The 14,131-nt window shown below is 35.4% G+C and overlaps 1 protein-coding gene across 2 annotated transcripts; it reads right to left on the minus strand.

Annotated features, from left to right (window-relative positions):
* Positions 1-1,522: 1,522 nt before the first annotated feature.
* On the minus strand, positions 1,523-8,781 carry LOC132545980 (monocarboxylate transporter 14-like). Of its 2 annotated transcripts, none has more exons than XM_060209663.1 (5): positions 8,703-8,781; positions 4,984-5,229; positions 4,432-4,575; positions 2,530-3,645; positions 1,523-2,199 (listed from the first exon to the last, which is right to left on the minus strand). In XM_060209663.1, exons 2-5 carry the CDS (start codon positions 5,183-5,185, stop codon positions 2,015-2,017), a joined length of 1,647 nt encoding a protein of 548 aa, XP_060065646.1. In that variant the 5' UTR covers positions 5,186-5,229; positions 8,703-8,781; the 3' UTR covers positions 1,523-2,014. The 2 variants fall into 2 exon arrangements, with proteins under 2 accessions (XP_060065646.1, XP_060065648.1); XM_060209665.1 differs by having other exon boundaries at positions 8,713-8,740.
* Between the last annotated feature and the right edge of the window lie 5,350 nt (positions 8,782-14,131).

Genomic DNA, 14,131 nt, shown 5'->3' on the forward strand with positions numbered 1-14,131 from the left:
TTGAATATGAAAATTTTCTTTAAATATATCTATAAAGATTAAAGATAAACTGTAAGTAAAATTTGAGGCTGCTGGAAGTCAAGTACACCTGTACTGTATAAACCACAGACATTTAAGTCTATACATTTTGTGTAATTACATATGTCAGGCAGAAGATATGTTTTTATTACTGTTTTTATGGATCTGACTGAACAGTATATTGCATACCCAACAGTTACATTAAAATGTTTTCAAACTGAAGAAATGCTACTGATAATTTGAGAGAATAACACAGCCAATTTGGTAAAAATGGAGAAAGATATAAAGTGTCTTGTTTATTTTTCATAAGACAAACCTGTTATTTGGAGATACATTTTGATCACCAGTGTTTTATTTAACACTCTCATTTACTCAGGATTTTAATCTTTTTTATTTTCATTAGGAACAGAAACATCTTTTGCAAAACACAACACCCAGATAACTATTACATTACATGATTATCAGACTTATCAACAACAACATGAAATACACAAAGGTGAACCTCCTAATTATTACAGGTTACAATAATTTATAGTCAAGATTCTTTTGATATTCAGTTTTTAAAGCCTTTTGTAGGACTAGTAACTCTTGATATAAAAAAATAAGCATAAAAACTGGAAAGATATATAAAACATTTATGCAAACTGCGACAATCAATTCATTTCATCAAACTTTACATTGTGATTGAATATTACTTGTACACAATGGCAAACGATATGTTTTTGAAAACACATCAGTATATATGGCTGACACTCTAAAATATTGAGGAGTGCAATATGTAATAGCATACATTTGAAAGTTTAAAAAAAAATCAACTGAAAGAAACTGAATATTTACTAATATCTGATAAATATTTTTTTAAATTTAAACAAATTGCATGAATATCATATATCAGAATTTTTCCAAAATATACCGCCAAAATATTTTATCCTAATACATCATACCATATTAAAAAAAAAATGTACAGTCTTAAATTATCTTTCCAATATTTATGAGCGACATATATATTATTCTGATTATAAAAAATAAAAATGTCAGTGAGTATTAAACTTAACATTAGTAATACCTACATATATATACGTAAATGATGAGTCAACATACAAAGTATACTTAGTCTAGATTGTGCTCTGAAATATGAATGGTAGGCTAGTAACTAAAGCACCAGGCTATATACACATACCACATGTAATCATATATAAACTGTAAATAATTGTCACTATAAAAACCATCTATGGCTGTAACTGATTAAAACAGTAAATAGAATTCTGACTAGTCAATAAGGGTCCCACTGGGTGCCTGGCAGTATCTCTTCCCCAAAAGTAACTATCTTGGTTTGAAGGATATTGGTAGTATGGCCTTGTTCACATATGCTATCTTGAAGAAAACCATAGTAATAAACAAAGTATCCCTCACATGTGTCACCAGTGATTTCAAAGTCTTTACAATTTTGTATTGTCATATCATACAATATCATATGCACAACAAGAAGTCTACATGTGCAAAATGTATTTTTAGTCAGTATGACCTAGACTTTAGGACCTTTCTAAACCTGTATTGAATATTGTACATATCACAATATTTGCATTCTGTTGGGGCCTTGCATGATATGTTTTAAACGTGTATTCCTGGTTCTATTTTTAGTATCAGTGACTTTAAACTTTACAACTGCAAATCACAGTGTATTATTACGTGAAATTCAGAAACTTTGACCTTCTGGATTCTGAGGTGATATGGGCCACAGTGACTGAATGGTAAAGGCATCTAACCATCTTTATCACAAGCTATCCACCTATGGGTCGTGAGTTTGAGGCCTATGTGGGGCAGCTGCCAGGTACTAAATGCAGTCTTTTTTCTTTGAGAACTCCAGTTTTCCTCCACCAAACAATCGTGGCATGTGCTTAAATGACCATGGCTGTTAATTGGACGTAGAGCAACAGTATCTGAGATAATATCACAAATAAATGAACACAATGATATGTTTGAGGAAATTACTGTCTTACATCTCTATGCCTGATGTTCCAGTATCCTTCAGGCTTTCATCCCTGGACCCTTGATGGTTGAATTTAGACAAACTGTATTCCCATACAGGAGCAATCATCATGATACCTCCACCAACCAAGGTGACGGACCCTGCCATGTAGAATGCCAAAGTGCAGGAGCCTGTCACATCCTTTATCCAGCCTGAAAAGTGAAATAACTTTAAAGTAAAAAAAACACAGCAGTCCTAATCTGATTCAACTCAATTCATCCACACATACCCTCTATCAAAAATTTAACAAAAAAATTAGTGAAAGAAGCTGTTCGAAATAGACTGATTAATGAATACTCTGCATTAATGACACTGATGATATTAAATCCAATACAATAACAAATGTTTTTTGAACAATCCAGTTGCATGCTTACAATCTATCTTAAGAAATAAGATGAAATAAAATACATGTATAAACATGTTGGCCTTGTGGTATTATTTCATTTCTGACTGAAACAGAAAATAAACAACTATATCAATACCTCCAATAGGTGGTCCAACAGTATTACCAATTCCGTTTGCAAAGAGGAGATAACCCATGCCATCTCCAAGTGCCTGCGCCCCCAATATGTCTGCTGTAACAACAACCAGCAATCCAAGAATGATACCAAACACCATGCCCATGCTAAGCATGTCCAAACATACTCCAAGGAATGTGTGCGTAAATGGTAATGCAAGCAACAATATGAACACACCTGTGCTGAAGTTGGCTGTTATGTATAAGGCCATCCTGCTGACACAACGCAGATTACCAACACCCCCTCCAAAAACCCCACCAACTATGATAGTAGCATTGAAGCACATTAGACAAATGGTAGACTCCTTTACAGTAAGCCCAAATTCTGTAAAGTATTCAGGACCAAGCACAAAAACCAATGATAAACCCATGTTCCAGAATATATTGTTGATGCAATAAATCAAGAAAACAAAGTTACATAAAACATAACAATTTTTCACTTCCTTGTCTGTTTCTCTTTCACACTGTTCTGTATTGGTCTTCAAATTTTTCTCCAGTGAGTCTGTCCTCAGAAGTTCCGAGTGTGTCATAGAGTTGGTCCTCAAATTTTGCTCAGAGGTAGTCCTCAAATTTTCATCAGAGTTTTTTCTCAAATTATGCTCCAGTGAGTTTATCTTTAAATTGGGCTCAAGAGAGTTTCTTCTCAAATATCCATCTAGAGAGTTTGCCCTAAAATTTTCATTGGAGTTTGACGTAGGCTCTATTTCAACTGAAGTATGATTTATATTACCAGTTTTATTTTGCGTACTTCTATTTTGCCTTGACACTTGTGCTTCATCAGCTGTGCAAGTCAACATGACTACCAACTCATCTCTTTGTACAGCATCTTTAGGTTTTCTAGAAACAGGAACAGGAAGAAGTAATGCAGCAAATACAAAATTGTTCATATTGATGGCAGAAATGATAAACATTGACCCCATCCATCCATATTCAGTAATAAGGAAGTGGCTGATGTAAGGGAAGACAACTCCTCCCAGGCCTGATCCACTGGTTACCAACCCAGTAGCCAGGCTTCTGTGCTTGTCAAAATAAAGACCAGAGAGTGTATGTGATGGCACATATACCAGACAGAATCCAATACCTGAAAATAGTTACAGACATAATAATTTATTATTCAAAACATAAAATGCTTTAAACTATACATAGGTAAATCCTTTACAACATAAATGCTACATGTTGTAAGGAAAAACATATAGACACCCATTACTTATAAAACCGTCCTAGAGCTGAAATAATATGGGCTATTGTATTATGTTGCAGAAAACTGTTAAAGAACATCTCTATTTTTGCACGATTTCTAGATGAACAGATCCATGGTGCATGTTTTTACTAGTAAATGATTATGAGAATAAACATACAATATCAGAAGAAAAAACTTACTACCTAGTCATATACTTAAAATTGTCTATTGTATTCCTAGGCATATGAATTAAATCGTCTATAGTATATCTCTTTTCATATACTTAAAATTGTCTATAGAATAACTAGGTATATACATAAAATTGTCAAGAGTATACCTAAGCATATCTTAAAATTGTCTATTGTTTACCATGGTATATACTTAAAATTGTCTATTGTTTACCACGGTATATACTTAAAATTGTCTATTGTATACCTCGGTATATACTTAAAATTGTCTATTGTATACCTCGGTATATACTTAAAATTGTCTATTGTTTACCATGGTATATACTTAAAATTGTCTATTGTTTACCACGGTATATACTTAAAATTGTCTATTGTATACCACGGTATATACTTATAATTGTCTATTGTTTACCATGGTATATACTTATAATTGTCTATTGTATACCTCGGTATTTGCTTAAAATTATAAATTGTATTAAAGATTGTATTGCATTTTTACCTGTTACAACACCATAAAATACATCAAGATAGATAATGTTTGGTGCAAATGGACAGAGGAGTAGACCGACACTGCTGAGGAAAGATCCAAGGAAAGACACCTTCCTGTAACTCATCTTTCTCATCAGATAACTGGCTAGAGGTCCTGTACAAATTAACACAATATCCTTATAAGAGATTATACAGGATCAGCTGATCATGCAGTATTTCTAGGCATTTATTTCATTAAACAAGGCATTGCACACAATACAAATACCCTCACACCTCAGATTTGTATGACATGATAAGAGTAAATGGAAACCTATACCTGTTCACAAACATCACCTCTTGTAAGAGCTTGTATTTGTACTTTCTGTAGTACAAATGTAGGTTACGGTTACTATAGATAATTAAAATTGTGTACATTTTATCTAATTGCTGCATAAATGACTGTGTGGTCTGTAAAAGAGAAGATGGTGTCCCATTTGATGACATGATGGACCTCATCACAAAGGTATAATAAATTAACTACAAGACCCTTTTATATTTGTCAGAAAACAGGCATTAGAATTACCTCCTCCTAGTAGCAATCCAATGTTTAAAGCACCAATCATGGATGTGGCAGCAACAGAAGACTGGAAGTGCTCAAGCAATGCAATGTTGTACACCCCAAAAGACACTGCAATGCCAAAGACGACAAACTGGACCATAAAGGCAGCCACACACACAACATAACCCCATGACCCATCCACATTACTGGTAACAACAGGAGCCATTATGTCATGCTCATTGTGTGTAACTCAAATCATCATATTTCAATCTGAAAGTAAAAGATATACCACAAAATAGCCTTGTTTCAGGTAAGTACTAATCATCACTTACATCAAAAACAACTAGACATGTGTGTGTATGTGATGGTTCATATCTATGTATTACCGACAGAAGCTCTATACATAGTATGATTTTCTCTAAATGACATTCTCAGTGTATTTTTTTTTCTTCATATTTTCATTCTCTTCAAGGAAATTAGTGAAAAAATAAACCCCAACTGAAAATAACAGCCTTTATGTTAGGTAACAGAGATCAGGTGAACACCATTATTTTCAAAAGAGATCAACCTTTATGGCATCCTTGAAACTCCAAGGGTTGCAATCATTGTCACTCTCTGCACCCTTCTAACATGTCATGGAAAAATTGAAGATCACAGAGATCAGGTGAACACCATTTTGATCAATAGAGATCAACCTTTAGGATAGGTGAGAGAGATCAGGTGAATGCCATTGTGATTAATAGAGATCAAACTTTAGGATAGGTGAGAGAGATCAGGTGAACACCATTCTGATTAAGAGATCAACCTTTAGGATAGGTGAGAGAGATCAGGTGAACACCATTCTGATTAAGAGATCAACCTTTGGGATAGGTGAGAGAGATCAGGTAAACACCATTCTGATTAATAGAGATAAACTTTTAGGATAGGTGAGAGAGATCAGGTGAACACCATGGTAATTAATAGAGATCAACCTTTAGGATATGTGAGAGATCAGGTGAACGCCATTCTGATTAAGAGATCAACCTTTAGGATAGGTGAGAGAGATCAGGTGAACACCATTATGATTAATAGAGATCAACCTTTAGGATAGGTGAGAGAGATCAGGTGAACACCATTATGATTAATAGAGATCAACCTTTAGGATAGGTGAGAGAGATCAGGTGAATGCCATTGTGATTAATAGAGGCCAACCTTTAGGATAGGTGAGAGAGATCAGGTGAATGCCATTGTGATCAATAGAGATCAACCTTTAGGATAGGTGAGAGCGCTCAGGTGAATGCCATTGTGATCAATAGAGATCAACCTTTATCGTAGGTGAGAGAGATCAGGTGAACACCATGGAGAGATCAACCTTTAGGATTGGTAAGAGAGATCAGGTGAACACCATTTTGATCAATAGAGATCAACCTTTAGGATAGGTGAGAGAGATCAGGTGAATGCCATTGTGATTAATAGAGATCAAACTTTAGGATAGGTGAGAGAGATCAGGTGAACACCATTCTGATAAGAGATCTGATTAAGAGATCAACCTTTAGGATAGGTGAGAGAGATCAGGTAAACACCATTCTGATTAATAGAGATAAACTTTTAGGATAGGTGAGAGAGATCAGGTGAACACCATGGTAATTAATAGAGATCAACCTTTAGGATATGTGAGAGATCAACCTTTAGGACAGGTGAGAGAGATCAGGTGAACACCATTATGATTAATAGAGATCAACCTTTAGGATAGGTGAGAGAGATCAGGTGAATGCCATTGTGATTAATAGAGGCCAACCTTTAGGATAGGTGAGAGAGATCAGGTGAATGCCATTGTGATCAATAGAGATCAACCTTTAGGATAGGTGAGAGCGCTCAGGTGAATGCCATTGTGATCAATAGAGATCAACCTTTATCGTAGGTGAGAGAGATCAGGTGAACACCATGGTAATTAATAGAGATCAACCTTTAGGATTGGTAAGAGAGATCAGGTGAACACCATTTTGATCAATAGAGATCAACCTTTAGGATATGTGACAGAGATCAGGTGAACAACCATTATGATAAAGTGAGATCAACTGAAATCTTTGTCCTCGCTTACATTCAGTTCAGGATCTCTTGCATGATTATTAGTTCAAAAAAAAAAAAAAAACAAGAAACAAAGTAAATCCAGGTATGGACTGAAAACATTCTGTGATGCCATCTGAATGTGTTGGTCTGCCAACCCATCTGAGGGATGGATGGATGTGATCATGTTCAAGTACTGTGATTAGTTCTGGTTTTTACAAATGCCAGGAAACTGTTCTTTTGTTTAGTCACTTGTGCATATGTATTTTCTGTTTCAAGTTATAGATATGTACTCAACAACTGACCAGTATGATTGTTATAAGTTCTTCTATCATTCACCATTATTACAATACAACCAGCAACATAATTGCCTAACACAGTGTTTTTAAAACTTGATCATACTCACAAAACCTTAATCTTTTTTTCAAGTTAACCAATTTAATTATCATTTTAGCTTCAATTTCCACTATCTTAGTGTAAGTTTATTTTTACTTTTTGCAAAAATATTTTTCAAGTACATTTTGTGCATGTATATTTCACTGTATTGATATATAGTGATTTAATAGAGTTTACAAATGTTGCATTAATTAAATTATATGAAATCAATTAATTCTTGTAACAACAGTTCAGTTTTTATCACTGTCTCAGTAAGAAATGTTACATAACTTTTCTTAATCACAATGCACTTAATTATGCTTCTGATAATATTGTGCTTTGGGAACATTGTTTTCTATGACCAATTTTTCAGTGAATCAATTCATCAATATGTGAACTGTTAAAACATCATGCACTTATTAATAAGTGGTTTTTTCACAGGGGCTTGCTGCTTTATGAATCAAATCACAAAAAGAAGATGAAACTCTGAGCAGCTCAGAAAGAGATTCTCTAAGTTTGAACCTCAGAGCTTTTATCTGCTTGTTGCCATTTTATTCTGGTGTGTTTTTATGCAAAACTCCTGTATGTAAAAAATACAATGTATTCATCTTAAAACATTAAAGTTCACATTATGATATCCTAGAATTTGCTTGTGCTTTGTTCAGTTAACGTTCGGACATTTTGCATATATTTCAAGAAGATGAAGTGATAGAGGGGTCAATAATGGGAACAATTGTAGGCAGATGCAACAGTTGGTACTTAGCATGGGATACTCTGTTAGTGAAATCAGGGACATATAATACATATAATGTATTATACATCCCTGGTGTAATAGTCCGACAAAATGTACAAATATGAGTTACAAACCCATCTGGGTGTATTTTACCTTTTGTCATTGTGATGTTGAAAGTAACAGCGAACGGAGATAAACGGTAAAACTTATGTTAATTTTAGTAAATATCATGTTTTAGGTGATGGAAGGGAGATAACTCTTATGCATTAATTAATCAACAATTTATTTTCTGTTTTGGAAAAACATCAGCAATAACAGTACATGTGAAGACTGTTTTTCATTCTATTTCTTATCGATTGCATAATATTTGGGCGATCTGGGTAAACACGGAAACGTCTGTTTCAAGGTTCCATGACGTACAGTAGTGATTAGGCCTACAGGAGTGAGTAGACGTACTGTCTTAAGTCTCAGCAATCGGCTGCTGCTGTATCTCATTCAACTAAACTTAGCACACCAATGTCTATTTCAAAGAGTTGGATACTACCTGTTGATGGGGATTCAGAACTACAAATGTTTTCTGAGTCAATACCTTTACTAACCAAGTCTTCTTCGCCTGTCTCATAAAATATCGTCTGCTGCGGCATTCTTCCCTCTTCCTCATGGCTTGTCTTTGGTAATGTCACAGCGACGCTTTAAAACCAGAGTTGGCACACGTGCGCATGACATGCATCCAGTGGTGTTTGTTAAATGCCGAAACCAGAGTGCAGACCAGTTGAAATCTAACTAACTCGCATATCGTATTTTAATCAATATTTGAAGAGGTAATTGAGAAATGAGGTATCTTGAGTAACTTATTGTTTTTGGTAAACATGAGGACCTTGGGCATTAACAGTCATCAGACTACAAAAACTTTCAGCATGGAGAAGAGTTAATTTTGCTACTTTGAATGAATTCTTACTAAGAAGATGTTTTCCATGATGCAGATTGTAGTTTTGGTAAGGGTAATGTAACGTTAAGAAGTGTTACCCGTTTTTTTGACAGTAAAGTTGGAGCTCAATCTAACAGGTGAAACTTGAGAAGTTTGAATTAGGTGTTGCACAGGAAAACCATGATTGTGCAATCATGTTACAAAATGGCCTCCCTGACTGCCTTGTCAAAGTTTCAACAAGGTCAAAAAATAACACTTTGTTGGCTACCATTCCTTAACATTCCACTAATTTTTAGCTCAATGGCATGAGTGGTACGGGAGAAGAAGTTCAAAATATTTTTTTTTCAAGATGGCAGCCATCTTGAATTTCAGACCAACCTGAAAAATATCAACACATGGTCAGGATCATTTCAGACAAGTTGAAGAGGAGAAGTTTAAAATATGCTTTTCAAGATGGTGGCCATCTTGGATTTCCAGCATACTCGAAAAATTAACAACACTTGGTCAGGATCATCTCAGAATCATTTCATAAAAGTTGGTGCTCAATCCCACTGGTGGAACTTGTGGAAATGTTTAAAATGTCAAAAGTTTACACATGACAGACGGCGCATTGCAGATGACGATGGGTGAATCACAATTGCTATAAGTCATCATGACTCTTGGGGTCAGATGACATAAAAATTTAATCATGTTCATTTGCATGGCATTTGTGGGCATTATGAATGACAACTAAATAAGGACAAATTAAATGTAGTACTTAAATGTTATAATCATCTTCATCCAGTTATTCAGAATGCACAGGAATACCAACTAAAACAAATTCAATGATTATATTAATCATGTTTACCTTGTTTGCATACATATACAGCTCATCACAGACAAAAGTCCACCCAAACTTCTTTCAGTCAAGAAACTATAACCTCATTTCCAAACAGTGAACGAGCAACTTACCGTTGATAAAAATAATGGGTAAATATTTTTTCAAAACCTCACTTCTCTTCGTAACATCCGATCACCATACGCAGGAATTACACTGTTTCATTACAAAAAAAATGTTAACTTTGTATGGCTCTTAATTTTTCTCACCATGTTAACCTAATGTCACGCTCGTCAGAGAAAGCTATTGAAGACCATCGGCAAAGGCTAATGATGTTGTTTCATCATGTATTGGATTAACAAGAGCATGTCTTCTTACATGGACTAATTGGTCTAGTTTTATGGTCGCCATTGAAAAGAATTATACAAATTACACATTTCAAATTAATAAGACCTTCACATGTATACAGCTTAGTTAATTATTTAATGCACAGTATTGCTAATGAAACAACGAGCAAGAGACAGCTCCATTTCATGCTAACAATCTGGGTAAAATGACAGAACGCGCTTAGCGTAAGGAAGGGACACTGCACAAGTTATTTTTTACTTCTAGATGGTAAACTCTGCCAGTAATTCATACAGTCCTTTTAAATATTAATTTTGAAAATTACCAAATTTACGTTGTATATCTACCTAGCATATAAACATTTATTCCAACCAATTTCAATTTTCCAATGTCACCTCCTGAAGATTGAACAATTTAGATCCCAAACATCACTGACTTGTCCTAAAATTATGAAACAGCTGTATGACACAGTTTATTCACCAACTAAGCTGTATATGGAAAGGTGTTTTTCACTTCAGCGTCTTTAAAATAATCTTACATATCAAACAGCCAATTTTTCCACTTAGTTTCATTTCATTGCTCCATTTAACATCAGTTGATAATAATGATAGGAGAAATTGATGTGTTTTGCCACATACTCATACATATCTGTCATTGTCATATGAGCACAATTTCTGAGAAGATGAATATATTTTGGTAGAAAATTTTAACTTCAGATATACGCAATTTTAACCAAAAAACTAAGGAAAATTATTCTATATTTATATTAAAAAAAATAACTTATCTGAGAAATATTGTGCATTGGTATTGATATGAAAGCTTTGACTTTGTAAAAGTGCCTCCATTTACGATCATTGCCAAATGGCATTTTACCTGTTAGATAACATCACTAAAAGCGCCAGTAATAAATTGAAATGTTTCTCCATACACAGGCAAAAACTTACAGCTTCAACATATGCTTGATGGATCCTATATTGGCAAACCAATCCTATTGTGCCCCCTTTGAAAAATGAGGGAAATGAGAAAAACACAGATGATAGAACTTCAATGCCCCCATTAATGGTCTGATGGAAATGGCTTCAAGAGGATTTCCCTCTTTAATAGATTATTAAGATCACCGGGTCCAATGGATTGGTGAGCTCATGCCAAGATGCAATGACCATCCATTTACATTTTTTTCTAAACATCGCTACTAGTCATGAACTATAGGAGCAATTTTGCAAATTCTTTGAAATCCTTCTTCTGTAGAAATGCCAGGATTCTGTGCCAATAGGGAAGTTGAGAAAACTGTTTAAAATCCTTCTGATATGGAAGTGCCTTGATTCCATCCTGATTTGACTTGAATCATACCTGGTTGAAAGATACCAAATTTTGTATAAACCAGAAGTCTGACCTCTCAAATGCCCCAGTTGTGGGATGTAATAGGTGCTTCAAAAATCTTTGTTCTTACATTGATAATGTCCTAGTTTGGTCTAAAGCAACCATGGATGAATGGGATTGAATTAATTATGAACAATGGAACTGATTTTTGTTTGACCACAAGGCTGACAGAATAGGTGAATTAGTCATGTGAGTGATGCAGACCCCATGGGTCTCTTGTCTTATTGGCCATCACCCAAATTCCTGTTTTCCCTTCATTGATACTTTTAAGAAGGTTATAAGTTTTCTTATTCTCTGTGTACAGTATAACCTGTAGAAAAAAAATTGAAGTACATGTATCCCATGAGAAATAACCACACATTTTTTTTCCGAATTTCATTTAATTTTGTATTAACAATCAACCATCATGTTTCTTTGCACAAATAAATCATTAACAATGTAATTAGGTAAAGCACTTTGTAGCTAGATAACATTATATTGAGAATTAGTTACAACATAGAAGCTAGTCCCCACATCATGTAGCTAGTCCCAGCACTATGTAGCTAGAAAATACTTGCAACATAGTGAGCAGTCCCTGGCATTATATAGCTACTCCTTGCACTATGTAACCAGTCCCATCACCATGTAGCAAGTCACAGCACTATGTGGCCAGTCCCTGCACCATGTGACCAGTCATAGCACTATGTGGCCAGTCCCTACACCATGTGACCAGTTCCAGCAGTATGTGGCTAGTTCTAGCACTATATGCTAATCCCAACACCATGTAGCAAGTCACAGCGCTATGTGGCCAGTTCCAGCACTACATAAATGATGGTGGTCTGTTCCACCATCATGAGACTGGCTCCAGTACTAGATGACTATTCTCAGCACTATGCACCTAGTCCCAGCACAATATGGCCAGTCGCAGCACTATGTGGCTAGTCCTAGCACTATGTAGCTAGTCCCAGCATCATGTGGCTACAAAATACAACATAGTGGCCACTCTCAGTACTAAGAGGCTAGTCCCAGCACTGTGTGGCTCCTCCTAATGCTATGTAGCTAGAAAATACAACACAGTTGTCAGTTCCAGCACTAGGTAGCTAGACAATACAACACATTTGTCAGTTCCAGCACTAGGTAGCTAGAAAATAAAACACAGTTGTCAGTTCCAGCACTAGGTAGCTAGAAAATACAACACATTTGTCAGTTCCAGCACTAGGTAGCTAGAAAATACAACACAGTTGTCAGTTCCAGCACTAGGTAGCCAGAAAATACAACACAGTTGTCAGTTCCAGCACTAGGTAGCTAGAAAATACAAAACAGTAGCAAGTCCTAACATAATGTGGTTAGTCCCAACACTATATACCTAGAACATACTGAAGATTTTATAGTAACCAACTTTCAACAGAAAATGTTATGTTCTCGACTAATGACATCAAATGGGGAATTGAAATAAATCTATCAGCAGAATATATCTGTATAACTGACATGTGAAGAGACTGTTTCCGTGGTAATATATATAATGTGACTTGCGTGACAATCAGACCTGAGATATGGTCCTGTAAGAAGAGATAAATTGGCCCTGACAATGACACACAGCAAGACAGTAATTTCAAGGACATGAAATATAGGGGTTCATATAGTCATCTTGCAAATGTTTAAATCATTCCTGCTTTACAATGTTGTGGCTACATGTTACAAATTTATCTGTAACAAAAATGTTACAAGTAAATCATAGAAAATTTTCCAGACTAATAAGGTAAAGTGATCAATGACAATTTCTTGCTGTGTCATGGCCAAGATATATATAAAATGATTCTAAAAATTGCATACATGTACTATTCTGTATAATAAACGGTAATAATACATTACAAAAGTATTTACCAGCATGAATTCATCTAAAGTAGCCACATGTGAAAATCAATTTGCATCTAATATATTTTCAGTCTCACATATTCCTGGGTCTGGTACACACAGTACATTACTGTCCAGTATCACAAGGCCTGTGCCACCACACAGTACATCACTGTCCAGTATCACAAGGCCTGGCTCACCGCACATCGCTGTCCAGTGTCAAAAGGCCTGGCTCACCACACAGCACATTACTGTCCAGTGTCAAAAGGCCTGGGTCACCATGCAGCATATCACTGTCACGTGTCACAAGACTTTGACAACATGCCCACATCTGCACATTGTACTGCAGGTTATGCTCAATGTCTTGGTGAACATGCAAACATCTCAATACACACCAGATATTGCTGATTTTCACAATGAACATCTGCTCATTGTGCACAGATAATTCTCACTGTTACAAGAAACATGTCCATGTCTGTACCATGTAGAGCAGATAGTGATGGCTAATGTCTGCCATCTCAATGAATTTATCAACATATACTCAAAACACAGCAGATAACGGTCACTGCACAGGAAACATGCCAACATCTGCTCAGTGTACAGCAGAGAACGGTCACTGCAAAGGAAACATGCCAACATCTGCTCAATGTACAGCAGATAATGGTCACTGCACAAGAAACATGCCAACATCTGCTTAATGTACAGCAGATAATGG

The sequence above is a fragment of the Ylistrum balloti genome, unplaced genomic scaffold, assembly GCF_031769215.1.
Source record: "Ylistrum balloti isolate Yb309-2 unplaced genomic scaffold, AGI_CSIRO_Ybal_v1 Utg369870, whole genome shotgun sequence".
Classification (NCBI taxonomy): Eukaryota; Metazoa; Mollusca; class Bivalvia; order Pectinida; family Pectinidae; genus Ylistrum; species Ylistrum balloti.

What these genes read in the sequence shown, in the direction of transcription:
- LOC132545980 (XM_060209663.1), bottom strand. Translation starts at nt 5,185, where the DNA reads ATGGCTCCTGTTGTTACCAGTAATGTGGATGGGTCATGGGGTTATGTT. An exon ending in TGGATTGCTACTAGGAGGAG is followed by an intron (nt 4,576 to 4,983) that starts GTAATTCTAATG and finishes TAATTTGTACAG; the next exon opens with GACCTCTAGCCAGTTATCTG. An exon ending in TGTTGGACCACCTATTGGAG is followed by an intron (nt 2,200 to 2,529) that starts GTATTGATATAG and finishes TTCACTTTTCAG; the next exon opens with GCTGGATAAAGGATGTGACA.